The 17,446-nt window shown below is 39.5% G+C and overlaps 2 protein-coding genes and 1 long non-coding RNA gene across 4 annotated transcripts in view; 1 reads left to right on the top strand and 2 right to left on the bottom strand.

Moving 5' to 3' along the window:
- gnat1 (guanine nucleotide binding protein (G protein), alpha transducing activity polypeptide 1) overlaps window positions 1-4,114 on the bottom strand; it is a 16,089-nt gene extending 11,975 nt beyond the window's left edge. Inside the window, exon 1 of the mRNA XM_066698138.1 lies at window positions 3,789-4,114. Within this exon, the coding sequence (XP_066554235.1) occupies window positions 3,789-3,894 (106 nt within the window). The 5' untranslated portion in view covers window positions 3,895-4,114. The remainder of the gene's footprint in view (window positions 1-3,788) is intronic.
- The window catches only part of LOC136736759 (uncharacterized), a 23,604-nt gene extending 6,158 nt beyond the window's left edge, over window positions 1-17,446 (top strand). The window contains exons 2-3 of the long non-coding RNA XR_010811819.1: window positions 9,162-9,264; window positions 17,321-17,446. This is a non-coding gene — a long non-coding RNA (uncharacterized LOC136736759). The remainder of the gene's footprint in view (window positions 1-9,161; window positions 9,265-17,320) is intronic.
- Window positions 12,891-17,446, bottom strand: part of LOC136736717 (semaphorin-3F) — a 91,698-nt gene continuing 87,142 nt past the window's right edge. For both annotated transcript variants that reach the window (XM_066698136.1, XM_066698137.1), the window contains 2 exons: window positions 17,288-17,421; window positions 12,891-15,757 (listed from right to left, as the gene is read on the bottom strand). In XM_066698136.1, the coding sequence (XP_066554233.1) occupies window positions 15,314-15,757; window positions 17,288-17,421 (578 nt within the window). In that variant the 3' untranslated portion in view covers window positions 12,891-15,313. The remainder of the gene's footprint in view (window positions 15,758-17,287; window positions 17,422-17,446) is intronic.

Here is a 17,446-nt window from a genome sequence, read left to right as displayed (position 1 = left end):
TGTTTGTGTTCTAATGAAATTGGATTGGATGAGGAAAACATCTGTGAGAATACATTATGTGATAATGCTGATACTTATGCTCAGGTACATGTGGTTGGAGGGATTCAGTGTAATTTTTGTTTGGCCATGAAGAATATCCATCTATGCTCTTGTACCTCACACAGTATTGAAATAGAGCTGCTGCAGGGGTTTCAAAAGTAGCAAGGATTCTCTTAAGCTCAGACCAAGCTAATTATCACTGACCTAAGCCTTTTAAATCAGGACATGGATAGACTGACATCACAGGGAAGTCTTTAAGCACATCTATGTCTCATGATGCATATTTTGCAGAGCTGTGAGTCACCAAATAAATGCTGGTCAGGGCCTACAGAGATTTCTCACCTTTCATAGATTCATGCAATATGTGGAATCTTTTGAAATAACACTCACGTCTCAGTTTCACTGTGTAGGAAATAGTTGATCTCTTCATATGGCCTGTTTGCCCAATGTAGAGGCCACAAGCAGCTGTTTACTCCCTTGTTTGCTAAGTGATAGGTTTAGGGAAGCCAACTGAACAAGTATGAACATGTTCATGTTGTAAATCACAGGGTTGGTTTCTTTACTGGTTTGTTCTGAATATCTGCTTACATATTTTCCTTACTTCAGTAACCTGCTGATTTGTTTTTCCCTGAAAAGTTATAAATATACCTTAACTACAAACAAACATCACTTTCACCTTCGCATTTTCTTGAATGGCCTCTTTTTTGGCCTGTCTGTTTTGTTGCATTGCCTCTAATAGTCCACTGTATAAGGCTGGAAACTATTACTTTCATTCTATTACTGTATATTTAAAATGAAAGAAAACAGACAGCACCCAGAATGCATGTTGCAGTAGTTGAAAGGACAGAGGCGATGCCTTTTGCCATGTATTCTATCTTGACAGATTTTGACCAAAATTGTATCTGCAGCTAGAATATAAAGACCCATTCACAAGCACTGCTACTGCCTGATTTTAAAGAAATACATGTACAGCTCTGTAAAAAATTAAGAGACAGCTGCAATTTGTTTCTTAAATCAGCATCTCTACTTGTATGGCAGCCATTCCATTCCATTCATCTTTTTATTTGGAATTTGGGAGGAATGTTGTCAGTAGTTCATTTTACCCAAACGCATACCTATAATTAGTAAAACCAGAGAAACTGATAATTTTGCAGTGGTCTCTTCATTTTTCCAGAGCTGTATACTCTTAGAAAGAGGCTTGTCTCCAATGTACAGAGACTGTTGAGTTCATAAATGTCCCTTCTTTTCACGTTGAGTCACTGTGAATCTGTCTGCTTGTCTGTCAGGCTAAATTTAATCATTCCACAGAATTGGCTATACTTGTGACCTCTCCGCCTGTCTCTGTTAAACAGACAGAAGGAAAAATCTCCCCTGTATGTCTGTGACATGAGGCTTGCAAAACACAGCTCAGCAAGACTTCAGGAAATAAATATTAACCCTTAAGAAGCAAGTGTGATATATATATAATGTCATAAAAATATAACAGACTTGACAAAAATATATTATCCCAATTCACTAGGCTTTGGTATGTGACTTATGTGCCACGCTGAGTCCTGTGGAGTTAATGCAGTCTGCATTTACTTCTATCTATAATTGTAGTCATAGTCTCTTTATTTTAACTAAGAAACACTTGTAGTCCAGTACAATTCTGCTTGCTGAGCAGAATACAGAGAGTGTAGTTGAGGCCCATGGTGATCTAGAGGTTAATATTCTTGGCACAAAATGAGACAGCTTTGTTTATTTACCTGTGTTATATTTCCTTTCAAAGGAAGGAGGAAATAATTTATCTTGCTTAATTTGACTCATATAAACTGTTATGACTGTGTGAATAATCTTCCCAGGGGCATGGTCACTGCTCATCCCCAGAGGATCGTAGTGTGACCTTCAGGATCGACCTTCTCATTTTATTTACAGAACTAGACGGACGTGAGGCTTCAGCTGGAAGCAAAATCCCCAAATGTGTTGGAGAAAACACCAAAGAGCAGAGTTCTCGCTACATTCATATATGTATTCATCCTGCAGCACGTTCAAGAGAGAGTATTAGGATAAGCTGTATGTTTGTACTCACCTAGCTTAATTAAGTGAGTGTCTCTGAGGTATTTAGAAGAACAACACTGGAGTAATTGGTTTGTCTGGTTTCGGCCATAGCATGTTCTCACTGTTGTAACACTGTTGTAAGCTGCTGGATTACTAGAAGGATTCCTAGTGTGCTTAAACATAACTGGGATGGTATGCTATTGTTTGAAGATGTTCAAGTTTTAAATGCAGTCACGCATTAAGCTGTTGGAGCTGTAGGTCTGTATTTTAGGTTTGTTCAATTTAATGGTACAGCCTTTTGTATGTAGCTTTTTTGCTGCTTTTTAAGCTGCTGAATTTTATGAAGACACAACACTTTGGTAGGAGGTTTGGCTCTTTGCACAAATACAGTGAATGTTTTTAAAGCGGATCACCTTGACAGAATTATGACAGTTTTGCAACCTTTGAAGCTGGTAGCGGGGACAATTTGCTGAACTAGCAAAGGCCTATAGATTATTTTTGGAGCCATCAGTGTTTGCTGATTTTGAATTATATGGAGGAAAAAGGCAGTTTTAGAAACCAATATTATCATTAAACAAAAACAATGAAAATCAAGATGACAAAATGATCACATAATATCATAAGTATTTTGATTTCAGTATGGTTACAGCGTTCTGGTGATTTAAAGAGATTTTTCTTCTGATGCTGAGTTTATTCAAAAGTTTACTCTTCTGAAGAAGCATCTACTGTAAAAACACATTTGCTACAGAACCTCAGGTGGAATATTGGAAATGCAACAAGCTGTTACATACTACAAACATTTTGTTTGTTTGTTCTCAGTATGTGGTCCGTCTTTTATTCCTTTCAGCTGTGTTTGAAATGGTAGCATTCATCCGATACATGTTTCCAATTTGCTTATCAACACTTCATCAGAACCAACTTTTCAACTGAAAGTCATTCTACCAGACTAAATCCTTGCTCAATAACAATTTGATACTCATAACCATTATCAATTCCTCATAATTTTAATGTTTGATTTGAATTCAATAAGCCTGCTTCAGTTTGGGTCTATCAGTATATGACTATGTGAAAGAATAATGGTATTTTTAGCCTGTTTCACACAGATTCCCTACTTTTGTCAACAGAAAAAGTGGTAAATTATAAAACAGCTACAGAGGCTGAGTCTTGCTACTGCCTTGTTTTCCCTCCAAAGAACCTGCAGGTCACCAAATCAACAGCAATGAATATGAGACCAACAGTACTTGTAACTAGGAATTGCCATTAAAAAAGTAAACCCTAAATTATTATTATCCAATTTCTTAGCAGACACCTTTATCCAGGGTGACTTACAGTTGTTACACTATATCACATTATTTTTTACATTTGTACCCATTTATACAGCTGAGCATTTACTGGAGCAATCTAGGTAAAGTGTCTTGCTCAAGGGTACAACAGCATTGCCACCCACCTGCGGATTGAACCCAGAACTCTCCACTCCAGAGTCCAGAGCCCTAACCACTACTCCACACTGCTGAAATTAAACATCATGTGCCAAGTATATCTACTAGTTCTTTGGATGCCCTACTGGAAATTGCCACAAGTAGCTGAAGCCCACACAGCAAATAACCTCAAAGCAGAATCTAGCCTTCTTTCATTCTTGCATTCGACTTCAGAATAGAAAACCTCTGTATTTGTGAAACGAGGATGGTGGCCCATTGAAGGGCAGACTTTACCCAGCAATAGCAGCTTGACGGTCCTGGCATCTTTGTCGGCATCCTCCTTGAGCTTCTTCTCCAGCTCTCTGGAGTGTTTCTCCTCAGCACTGGCACCTGCTCCCATCCTGTCCCCTTGAAGTTGTGACTTATTTTGACTGACAAGGGTTGAATGTGGAGGGGATGATATTCTCTATGAAAAAAAGGAAAGTAATAGGGGGGAGAGGGGAACGTGGGTGAGTCCTCGATGACCGTTTGATCGTCTGCAGGCTACTCTGGCCTCAGCGATGCAGCTGGGACATCGATTGCTTCTCGCCTGCCTGCAAATGCCAGAGTCTTGTACTTCTTAGAAGGATTTCGGGTACCCCTAGCGTCACCTGATCACTGGGAGCCAATGGGGTACAAGGACAGGACACTAAAGGGCAGGCGGGAAAGAGACAGGGAAAGGGGGGGACACAGGTGCATTAAGGAGAGATTTAGGGAGACTTTGCTGTGCTCAGCTGAAGATGCAGAAATGCGGTGATGTTAATACAGCTAATGTACTTATCTGTCCTTGTATACACAAACACCCACTCTGCTTGGAGAAATAACAGGCTGTTAATTGGTCCAACTGCTCTGAAGATGGGTTTCATGTTTGGATGGAGGGGGATAGGGCAGAAATGTAGTCCAAAGTGCCAAAACAGGGGCAGAGCCAGCCCATGAAGATATGCAGGGAGCCACAGGTTTGAGGCCAGTGAAAAATGGTTAGCTACCTGCCATTCCCAAAAAGATAACATAGCAGCTTTCATGTGAAAAATAGACTGTTGAGCATGAATTAATACATTTCTTAAACATAATTTTAGGAAGTACTATTAATGTGAAGTAAGATTTATCTTAATTTATGTGAACAGAGATGCAAAGGTGTGTGCAAGTGTGACATAAAGTGTTGAAAGACAATAAATGAAAATCCATCGGCTTGATTTGTGTCATGCATCTATAAATAAAGCAAGAATACACTGTGCAGGGTGACTAAGATCATTGACTGTCAGAGGAGTAATGAGAAGGGAACAAAAATGATTCGGTATAAAAGGTAGACGTCCATGCTCAAATGACATAATGCCTAATTGCTTTGGTCAGTGGGCTATTTTGGTGCTGTAATAAATCAAAGGACACTGCTTGTTGATTGTTTTATTTTGTGGGCCATTATTCAGGGGAAAAGCAGCAAAGCTTAGCTTAAAATGAGGTGGAGGCATTAGTGCTATATTAGAGCCATCTGTTAAAAGTCTGAATCAAGTCAATTAATGACTCTAATATCTGTCTACAGAGGGCATTTATAATAGCAATTTGTACTAATTTTACTCAGAATTTAAACAAATATTTGATCAAATGTTTATATTGTGTTCATTCTTTCTCAAGCAGCTAAGCTCTCCGGATTATATATTAGGCTATATTCTGAACATTTAATTTGAATCTCACCATGCTGTGCTTGGACATTAGTTATAAAAAAGTCACTCCATAAAATGTGAATTTAGATTATGCTGACATATTTATAATCTATATCTGACACATATGGAATCACTGATTCTTTCTCTATTTCTCTCTCTCCATATATATACTGTATATGTGACATTAGTATTAACACCATTAATTTTAAACAGTGTTAGTATTATAATGAATTTAGTTGAATAAATATTGTTTTTTAAACCATACTTATTTATCAGTGTTATAGTTTCAGAGTTTGACCACTGCTTCAGCCTACAGAGAACAGTTAAAGATTGTAGTTAATTGAACTGCGTTAAAATGGAGGTCTGTAAACTTATGACTGCTTCTGTATAGAAATGGCTTAAATTAATTATGTTGTATTTCTGTGTAGATTTAATACTGTATATGTCATATGCTTTTTAAGACTATGGTTTCAAAACACATCTATGCCCAACTGTGAGTATAGTATTGTTAATCGATGATGCTTCCCCAGGTGATGTAGGCGTGTGTGACCTGTTTGACCACACTGTAACTGTGTATTGACATTTGCTCTAGTTTTAAAAGCCTTATATTTGGAGTCGCATTCTCTAAATAAGAGTGAAGCGAAGGTCTTCTTACACTATCTTTGCAGATTGGAGGAGTTTTTATGTGGCTTACTCCCAAATCTCTTGAGGTGCTTAAAGTAGAGCTTTAATGTCTCACCTGCCAGGTCTCATTGACCTCAATCTGGGGAGGGAAAGAGAGCCTTATCCACAGGCTGTCCCGGAAAGAGGATTGAGTCTCTCCGATGGTACGGAGCCCATGTGAGGGTCACGGCTCTGCCACAAAGCCTGTGATAGCTTGTCTGTGAGAAAGTTAGGAGAAGTGCGGAAGAGAGATTTGGTGCTTGTCATGCAAAAGGAATCATTGGATTGGAGAAGAATGTTAATTAGACAGTGAATATACAGCATGGCAGGGAATAAATGATGCAAAAGATGCTCACATATCCAGCAAAAGAGTGCTTATGGAACAGTCATGTTGTAACCTAGATTGTATGTGTTGAAGATCTTCTCTCTCAGCATCAGTATACAGTGAATGTGATGGGGAATGCTCACAACAGTGGACTGTATGATCCGGCAGCTTAAAGTGCAGGAGAGTCATTATAAAAGAGTGATGTTGTCTTTCTCCATAGTGTTGATACAATTTTGAGATTGGTGATCGAAGCTGTTGTGCCCCCCACATGCAGGTTCAGATTCAAGTGAACTGTTCTGAATTTATAGTCTAATATATAATCTTTAGAATATATATTTTTTTAATTCTGAGAAATTATTATATACAGCTCTGGAATAAATTAAGAGACCACTGCATCTCTATATGCCATTCCATTCCATTCATATTTTTATTTGGAAATGTTGTCAGTAGTTTATAGAATAAAACAAAAATGTTAATTTTACCCAAACACATAGCTATAAATAGTAAAACCAGAGAAACTGATAATTTTGCAGTGGTCTCTTAATTTTTTCCAGAGCTGTAGCTCCCTGAAGAGTGTAGGGTATGTGAGGGTGGTGTTGCGTGAGTAAACAGCAGAGGGCAGTAGAGATGTGGCAATAGGATGATTTGTGGACACTGTGATGGAAGTGACTTTTTTGAGAAAAAACACAAGGGCTACCTTTGTGCAGAACACAAGAGTTCAAGATAATCCATGCTGAAGGGTGTGTGATGGATAGGCAAAGTGTTGAGCTGGGAAGTGGAGTTCCCACTCTGTTGGTGTTTTGTAGCAAATAAGTTGTGTATGAGGAGCTGAAAGTCAAAAATGCTGTAGTTAAAATGGCACTGTATGCAGTGCAGGGCCAAGTTCAGACACAGAGTATAATGAAATTGTAGGGACCATCAGTTTCTAAATCTAGGCCCCTTGACACACTGCATAGTGCACAAATGCTGTAATGTATAAATAAGTAATTCATAAATTATAATAAAGTAACTAATAAATGTGTTGAATATATATTCTATACCCAAATTGTACATTAGAGTGGCATAGCAGTAATTTACAGACAACAAAGAGCCAATGAATAAAACCAATTTGCCAAATATATATATATTTACAATATGCAATTGTAAGTGATTGCAGACAATAAGCTGTGCTAGAGACTATATCAATATTTCAAGAGGTCTGCTCTGCTCAGAAAGAAAAATGGCAGCCTGTGTGTACTACTTGATTAATCTGGACTCTTTTTAATATCATTTCTCATTATTCATGTCCTGGTAAATAGCCTGCAAATGCAAAACGTTTCACCGAAAGTTGGTGACACAGTGCCCACTGCGCAGTTCCCCACGCCGCATGCACTGCGCAGTCTCTCCACCACAGACCACACATGCTGCTGCCACAGCAACCCCGCAATGTCTGTGGTGACCCCGCTTCTGGCGTCCATGACAGACACACACATACACTCACTCATATCCACTACAGTGTGCGTGAAGCTTGTAACAGGACTCTACACTGCCTGTCATGAAGGAGGACAGGTGATCTGGAGGGTCATGGGAATCTGTGGGCACAATTTAACCTGCATATGACAAATTGTTGAGTAGCCTGTCCTGAACATCACTTTAACTCAATTTGATGTCAGTACATTTAACAGCATTGATCTATTGTTTTAAAGTGTGTCTTTCATGTCTGCCTTTTTGTAATAGTTTTTCCGTCACTGATGATGTTGTTTTTTCAAGTAACTTATGTAGAGGAAGTAAATTTGGACAATTCAGAGACATTCCTGTAAAGAGTCGAGAAATGTGCTGTTTTTCCTGTCACGTTCCTCTTTTCTAATGGGTTTGGAGCTTTTCTTCTCCGAGCTAGCCAAGGATCTTAATACAACACTGTCATGACATACTACATCTTGTGTCCATTTATCATTGTCCACCATACGGCTATGTAATGGATTAGATGTGTTGTTATTACTAATTAAGGTCAATTGTTTTCTGTGTAGTGGACCAGAGGTTGTTTTGTTGGGAGCAACCTCATTGTTTTCATTGTCAGTTTCCAGGAAGCAATAGCCAATCTAAAAGGAAAACCAACAAAACTAGATTTGCAGATCCAGGGAAACATGTTGTTAATTAGTTTACACACACAAACAAAAACTTTTTAAAACAGTTGCATTCCTTATAAATATGTAAATACCACTAAGGCTTCATGAATGAGGACGATGAAGACAAGGATATCATAATAATAATCATCATATCTTACTCTAAATCCAATATTAATATAGTATCCTTGTAATCTTTTTGATATTTTCATCTGTGAATTTTTGTGTCCCAGTCCCCTGTAAATGATGAATAAGAGTTTAAATATGTCAGTTCACTTTCATTAGAATTGCCCAGGATAACCTCATTGAATAACAAGCAAAATACTAATGAGGAGTGTCAGCAAATGCCAGGCCGGTTAAACCTAACATTCATTTCTATTAAAGTAACCACTGTGTTAACAAGGCTAGTGTTGTTAAAGCTGAGCACATTTACTGTGTTATTTGACATATTTTTATGTCCATTTATTACCCTATTAGAAACTACATGGCTATTGTTAGTTAGCATGGAACCCATCAGAAACCCAGTCCTGTGATTCAATAAGAAAGGTTTTCAACTTTCAATTGATCAAACTGGGAAGTTAGGTAAATGGAGTACTGTGGACTAAAATGTCAAAGCATTTGTTATATTCGCAAGGTTAAGTCACTTTCCTACAGAGATTTAGCAGCTGTGCCTGCAAATGCACTGGATAATATTCAGTTGCTGCTATTCAGAAGTGGGGGTTTGAGGTGTAATATATTGTTACCTACTGCAGAATATAATACCCTCTGCTTATGTCTCTGCTAACAGGCGTTTACAAAATTTTGCAGTTAAACAGCCATATGTGACCACGGCTACAATGTGATGTTGGCAAAGGTCTCAACCTGTCACTTCTCTTGACAGGCTCTTCAGCTCCAGACCGGGACCATGGAAATGTTAGTGGCGGGGAAGAGAAGACGCCCACATCTCGTCGGACGACTGTGTTTCCAATAAAAAGTGCAATAAGGTGAGAGAGGAGTCTGGCAGTGTATGGTTTGAGTTTGACAACCAGAAGCCCCCCTGCTGCTAGGCTCTCCCGCAGCTCGTTGTGGCAGACCCTCTGATTCCCGACCTTTGCCCTTCGAGGAAATTTGCTCTGCCTCTCGCATGGGATCCAGTTTCTCCCAGGTGCCTCAATAAAACAGCCACTGCCACAGTGGGTCTGGAAAAACAAAGGCGAGGGCGCCTAGAAGATGCAATAATCCCACAGTAGAGCAGAGGCCACAATTAAGGCTTTACGCTGTGGCCTTCCGCTTGAGTCTTTTTGGAGACAGGCAAACTGTGTTGAAGGCGAAAGATTTGCACTCGCATTGGATAACTCCGGAGGCGCTGAAGGTCATGCTAATCACCCTGCCAGGCACCACAGTGTTTAGTGGGTCTAGATGTTTTTCTATGGGAAACAACATTGTTTTCCTGGCAGGCTGGGAGAGCACACAGCAGCTATTTTAACAATACCACAAAGTTGTCTCTACTATCCGTCAGTTGATTCCCATGGGCACATGTTAAGTGGCTGTTTACTCTGTTCTTAAGTATAAATTAAAATAAATAAATACAAATATATATAAATGCAAAAATAAACAGTGAATACTGGTATAGTAATGCTTAGTAAATTAATTATCAAAGTAGGCTAAATACAGTAGGAGACTGTCTTGTTTAAAGGCTTAATTTCTTGATTTACTGTGGTTTATTATGATCAATAAACAAGGTTTTTCCCGCAATTATGTTACCAAACATGATGTACATTTTGTGTAAGTGACAATTACACAATATAACATATAACAATATAATATGTAGACAGTATTTTCCTTGTGCAAAATAATAATAACAAAAACACAATACAATTTTAAACATGCAACATTCATATCTCCCTGAGCATTACATTTACAAGGCAGAGGAATTTGGACAAGGCCACTGTTGGACGAACTGTGTTAAACGAATTTTCAGAATGAAGCAGTTTCTTCCTACTTTCACTTCACAGCTCCCATAATCTGTTAAGACACACGAACACCAAGAGGTGAGGGGGGCTGTGCAGCCCGGCTCAGAAGTCAGTCTGCCGCTGTTGAGAACCCCGTAGATGCAGCCTTAACTCCTGGGCAGCAGGTCAAGCAATTACATCCTGTTGAAACAGTGCGTGAGTTTCCGCAAGTAGTTATGTCTGGTGAAAAGCAAAGTGAGAGCCAACAGTACACTCAGGGTGACCAAGGATAGCTCTGTGTCTGCTCGTTGTGCAACTCCGTATCACCTTTTTTTTTTTATTTGCAGATTTTGCCCCCGTTTGTTTTGTTTTAATCCGGCCCCTCATCATACTGATCGGCTTCATTCTCGTTCTAATCAGTGCTTCGTTCTGAATGCTGTTTAGTTGTTTTACTGTGTATTAGCTACATGGACATACAATACAGCACAGTGCAAAAATAAGTCGATTTGTTTGTGACTTTAGTTTACTGCTATAATATACCAAAATATAAAGTTTCCAGTCTGAATAAATAAACAAACTAGCATCCATGATCTTAACTTTAAGGATGAATTAAAAACTAAATAGATTGTTTTTATTAATCCATGCGAACACTCTCTTTGTAAGTTTCTCAAAATGAACGGACAGTTGCCACCTCAACACCAAACAGCAACACCTCTCATTTGTATTGGTAAAAGGAGCACCAGAATCATTATCCTTAAAGGAACTTTGGAAGACAAATGAGTTAAGGTCTTGATAAGAATCATAGGCCTTGCTTCAACTCCTGCCTGAAAGGTCAGGTGCTACAATTATGTTGGGATCTTGTGTAAGGGGCTGTCATATATCAATTCTGCATGGCTAGTGCTGTTTAAGTCCCAGATGGGGCAGCATGAGGTTGATATTGAAGATCACTGAGCCCCTAAACCACAAGTCCTAGGTAACTCACGTGTTTGAGTGCTACAAGTCCTGGGTGATGGTCTGTCTTTTGAAATCCTATTGTTAGTGTTTTGGCTGTGGTTTAGTGCCTGGGGGGCAGCATGAGATTGATATACCATATCTTTCTTTAAATCAAAGTTTAGCCCTTGGTGACTGTTCTTGTGGCGATATGGTCATAATGCAGTGGCTTCAAATCTTGGGTGTGGATCTGAATTTCTGCTGTATGTTTCTTGCTGGTGCTGTGTTTTAGGCCCAGAAGGGGGAAAGTGTGAAGGTAATGTACAAGATCATGGAGGGTAAAAGGTGTTAGTCCATGGTAGCTCACAGCTATGGTCACTGGCCTTTGTGCTGGTAGGTTATGGGTTAAAATCTCAGGTGCCTGCCTGCCTGCCTTCTGAAAATGTTATTGTTTGTGTGCTGCTAGTGCTTTGTTTTAGGGGGCAGTGGAAGGTAGATATACCAGATCTTTGAACATGTGAAAGTGGATCTCTGTGGCTCTGTGTGGAGTGCTGGTCTTAAAGCTAGCAGGACTTGAGTTCAAATTGAGGTTGTGGTGCTGTCTTCTGAGAATGTGTTGTTTGTCCAGTTTTAGTGCCAGAGGGGACAAAATGAGTTTGATATTCAAGATCTTGGATAACATTTTCATGTCAGCAGTGCTGTGAGCATACAAAATATTGACTTTTCTTAAAGCGAGAAGTCCATATGTTCAAATCCTGGTTCAGTTGTCATTTGAAATTATTTTTGTTCTTTGCTACTAGTGCTTTGTTTTACTGCCACAGGGGGCAGTGTGAGACAGATATACCCGATCATACATGAGTCCTAGCCTTAAAGTTAGTAGAACTTGGGTCCAAATCTTGCTGTAGCACCTGTCATTTTAATATATTCTCTGTTTCAGTGCCAGAGGAGGCAGTATGAGATGGATATGCCAGGTCTTCAAACACGTAAAAGGGGAGTGTTTTGTGGTTCTCCACAAAGTGACTCCCTTCAGGTTAGCAGTTGGTAAAATAAACAATACCTGTCAGTAGATTTTATTTATGGAACCATTTTTTATAATGTTTTGTTGAAGTATTGCTCAATGTTACATGCAATTATTTAACATACTGTAAAGAGCATTACCTATATGCCTACTGCATTTATATTTCAAAATCTAAAACAAAAAAATTAGATGCCTCCTGCACGGTTTAGATTGTGCCTAGCTTTTCTATCCTCTTTTATACCTTATTTTGTTATTCTCTGTAATGTGTAGATTTTTTACATAATTGTTGGTTAGTACTTCTTAGACCATGCAACTTGTCTTCTCGGATAAAGGTATATTTTCAATAATATAATAATAATAATAATAATAATAATAATAATAATACATTATGTCACAGATATTTAGGGAGAAAACAGGCATGGTATTGGAGTGGGCTTGGATCAAATATGGGTGTATAAAAAAAGGAGCATATATAAAAGCTTATCAGAATTGGGCCAGTATTGGGCCATAAAATATGAACCTGCCAGAACTGGAACAGCACCATTCCCATATATCTGTGTTCTGGCCAAAATCTGGTACCTGGATTAGGCCAGTAGATGCGGGCTGGTTTTGGCCCATTGTGCGAATTGACACTGGCCAACTACTGCTATACGGACTGGGCCAGCTCTTCAGTCGCATTTGGAACTGTTCTGGGCCAGAACTATTTTGCTGTCTGGGATGGTATGTCTATACCACACTGTGGTTAGTGAACTGAAATATCTCACATATTTTGGCACACACTCACAAGGCAAGTTTCCTAATCCATAGATGAAATACCAGGCAGTTATCACAGGTTGGGAGGTTCAGTTTACAGCATGGGAAAACACATTTATGCAAGGAAACCCCAAAAAGCTGATACAAAGGTTTTCTTTTTTTTTTTTTTTATAAAATATAGAGCTTTAATTTATTAGTTAGCAACATCAACAATGAGGGGGAAAAGAAAAAAATCATTTACACAAGAGCCATTACAGTAACATCACCTGTGCATTTTGTCTTATTCAGCAATTTAATCTTAATAAAATAGCCAAAAACAAAAAAAAGACATTTCAATTTCAAAATACCAACAAATTTTACTTTATGTAATAGCTTGCTATTTGAACTTAAGTCAAATAAGAGCTGTCAGGTGCAGTGGTTGCTACTGATAACCTACAATGGAACTGAAAGAGTAGAAAATAACTCAAATTCAAGGTACTTTATGACAAAATGTCCTATCTAATATATATCTTTAGCAAATAGTGTCTCTACATCAGGCCTTGTGTTGACATATCACAGTTCATTATTCACAAAAAATGGTAGCAGAAGTTCACTATGTCCTGTTATTGAATTTACAGGTTACAGACCTCTTTTGTTATATTTATATACAGTACATATAAATTTCATGCACACAACGAAAAGCCAGCTTCCCAAACGTTTTGGTATGTGTAACTTTCCTTTGAAATCCCAGTGTGTGTGTGTATATATATCTATATCTATATCTATATAAATATATAGATATAGATAAATAAAGCAAATGTGTTGGTCATCTGTAAATAGTAAAATTCTTTAGAAGAATGAGTATGAACAAGCAGTATTGCTGATAAGAGAAATCTGAGGCTTCCCATAAGTCTATTCACAGCTCAGCCATTTTTTGTTTTTGTTTTAGTTCCATTGATCTTATTGCCATTGTAAGCTCTAACTCAGCAGCCTGAAAGTGGTTTTACTCCCTGCACCCCCCAGTCTTTTCTGAGGGTTTCAATTTCTAAGCACTATCCAGGGTCACACTACACTCAGTGGCTCTCTCACACCCGTACATACATTATTTCAAACAGGGGCTTCAGTCGCCACCCTGCTGGCCGCATTGCATTCTGGATTTGGCCAAGTCTCATTCTTTAGGCCGCCAAGCAGTGTGTATGTCTCCGTTTCCTTTCCTAATGATGACAATGTGTTAAATTAAACAGGTCCGAAAGGAACAACACAGGAAACAAGAGGCCAGACCTGTACCTCATTAACGGAGCTCTTTAAAAGGAAAACAAAAAAAAGACAGGACCTTCACCTGGTTGTAGGAAAGAACATTAAAATGCATTATTTCTTGGGACATTGTTAAAATCTGAACTCCTTACTGACAAAATAATATATTATAATAATAATAATAATAATAATAATAATAATAATAATAATAAAAAAATCTGTTTAAAAGAAAATTGTCTGTACCAAAATATGAGACAAAGGTCAAGAAAGAATGAAAAACAAAAACAGAAAAACAAGACTTAGAAGAGTTTTGGTTCAGTTGAAAAAGGTATCAGCCAATTAAAATTGCATCTAAATAATAGCTGATATACCCATTTGTGGCATCTGATGGCTGTGCTGTAACAGCTATGAAAGGCTTACTGAAACAATGAGTTCATAGACGTCTTTCTCAAATAAATACTGGTTCTAGAGCTGCTGTTGCCGTGGCCGCACGTGCACCACTGAATCCCAAGGGACAGCATCAGGACAAAGCTCTGCCCAGTAGCCCCTCCTTGTACCCTGGAAGTCGCTCACTTGGACAGTCCAGATGCTCCCACATCAAGAGGAAGACCGTATCGCACATGTAAACCCCGGGGATTGCTGGAGCTAAGTGTCCTTCACAGCTTTGAGGGAGTTCCTGGTTCAATGGCATCAGTGAAACGACTCTTAACTAAACCAAAGATACGACCTACACCCTGCCACCCCCTGCCCACCCCTGTTCCCCTCATCAACAAGTGACTCTCATCCCGAATTTATACAAACCCTTTTTTTAGATCAATTTCATGAGGTGTATACTTCAGTATACACTTTAACATAACAGAGAATATTTTTTGTGATGTTCTTTAAAAGATGAAAAAGGCAGATTTTTATTTATAATAATAATAATAATAATAATAATAATATTTGCCCAGAAGGTACCTATACACAAAGAGCCTCTTCTATTTAAGTACAAAGAAATCCACAGAATCATACTATGTACAACCTACAATAAATACTGTGTTTTTTCTTTTTTTTTTTTTTCAATTGTTAAAAGGAACCATTTCTTTTCTAGTTTGTTTTAGAAGATTCTCTCTCTCTCTCTCTCTCTCTCTGTTGTTTGAGTCTCTGTCGTTTTGGGGCTTGGTCGCCTCATGTTTGCTGTGGCTGGGTGTGATCATCGTGATTCCGGCGGTTGCGTGGTTTCTTCTGCTCCTTGAGCTCCTTGAGTTCCTTCCCTCTCATAGCTCCTAAAAGAGGGTCCTTGGGGCTGGAGCTGCCCAGCTGCCAGTAGTCCTCACAGTACTGGTTGATGAGCCCCATCTCGGGTTGGCTCAGGATCTGGAGCAGGTCCTTGTACTGCCCGGCGCTGGGAGTCCAGGCGCTGGACTGGAGTGGGACAGCCAAGGGGCCTCCGGTCTCGGCCAGCACGTTGTTGACTGCCCTGTTGGACAGGACAATGAGCTGCAGCCGCACAAGCGTGTGCTTGAAGTTCTTCTCGGTGGCCGTGCACTGGTACAGCCCCGCGTCCGAGGGCTGCAGGGAGCGCAGGAGGAGGCCCTGCTCTGTCTTGAGGACCCGGCCATCAGAGCGCATCTGTGAGGAGAAGTTAGAGAAAGACAGAAGTGTGAGCAAATGCCTAGATCAGAGCAGCCCAGCTAAGCTCCTCCAGGGCCGGTATCTTATAATTTGGACTTATTCAGATGTATGTTTCTCAGGTCTTAAGCAACTAATGGTTTGATGATGCCCTAAAACGAAGTGCTCTACTTTCGTTAAAAATAAATAAATAATAATACAAAAAATATATATATTAAAAGCACAGCATCTTCAAATCTGTTTTTTTCCACCAAAAGTAAGCTGCTGCTTATTTACTATCAACTAATTTTGCCTAAAAGCATCTTGCCTTATCATGTTTTCCAGATTCAGAGTTTTGAGGTCCGGGATGAGATTTTAACAGTAGAAATGGTAAGACGGAAGAGGGAATATGTCTTTTCACAATGTTTATTATAGCAAACTTCCTTTTTTTTTTTTTTCTTTCCTGTGAGGATGATTAAATATCTGATTAATTTAGTGTTCACAGCCTTAGCGACACATTCTGTTCGGAAAGATTACCTCAGCGTATACACCGGCTCTCTACATCAGCCGCCTCGCCCACTGCGTCTTTTGTTATTTTTGGACATTAAGTAATGCGTGGTGATGGCAGAGCATGGTTCAGGAATTGGGGCTCGTCATCAAGGTTGTTCCCAGGAAATGAGTGACCCTCACGATGACATCACACGGTTATGGGAGAGGAACTGATCTCCCATAAGGCCCAGCACTCCCTTGCTGTTTTGATCACCAGAAAGCACTGGCGGAACATCCTTTGTTCTTTTCAGAGAAAAAGGATATTTTCTTTACCTCCTGTGGGCAATGACTAAGCGGCTGAGCAGCAGATGTGCCAAGTTCTCCCTCTGCTTTTTGATGGTGCCAATCAGCTTAAAGGCAGGTTTCCTGGTCTTGCTGGCAACAATACGACACTCCTCCCTGATCCCAGCCCGAACAGAATGTAATTTCACATTGAGTCAAGTCAAATGTTCCAACTTAATATGACTAAGAAGTCATTGCTAGGTCCTGCACTCCCTATCATTTCAATAATCATCTCAATACACATTTAGTTGTTGTTTTTTGGTTCTACATGGCGTTACTATGATACATCACACACAGCTCAAGCACTTGCTCAAGCTTTTATTTCCTACATCTGAAGCGCAATAAGTAAATAAGGCCAGATGAAGTACATTAACTGGAATGTGCTGCATTCGAGAATGGTCAGAGAAACGCATGAGATATGTTGCGATTTGGTCTCCTTTGCAGTGTGTGCGGGGTCTAGAAATGTCTCCCTTCAAGGATACCCTACTTTAGACTGAATGGTGTTGACCATTAAACATACAGTAAGGTCACACGGACAATTTAAACCAACCAGTTTGAACAGCACATGGCATGTATTACTTCAGACACTCTCACACCTTGTATGAGAAGAACGGACATGGCTGTGTAGGAACACTGCTCTCCACAGACTGGGCATCTTCTGGATAACCCCAGCACCTGTGATGGTGTCCCTAAAAGGCCTCCCTAAAAGGCGTGGCTTACCTCTTTTTTCCTGTCACTGTTCTCCTTCTGCAGGTGCCACTTGATGGAGGCCTGTGGAGACCTGGCCTGGCACTCCAGAAACGTGCTGCTGCCCTCCACCCCATACTGCAGCATCTCCAGGGTGTTCTTATTCACTGCAACATCCACAACATACACTCC

Source organism: Amia ocellicauda, chromosome 3, assembly GCF_036373705.1.
Source record: "Amia ocellicauda isolate fAmiCal2 chromosome 3, fAmiCal2.hap1, whole genome shotgun sequence".
Taxonomy (NCBI): domain Eukaryota; kingdom Metazoa; phylum Chordata; class Actinopteri; order Amiiformes; family Amiidae; genus Amia; species Amia ocellicauda.
The sequence above is the reverse complement of the archived record's forward strand: the minus strand, read 5'-3'. Positions and strand labels throughout refer to the sequence as shown.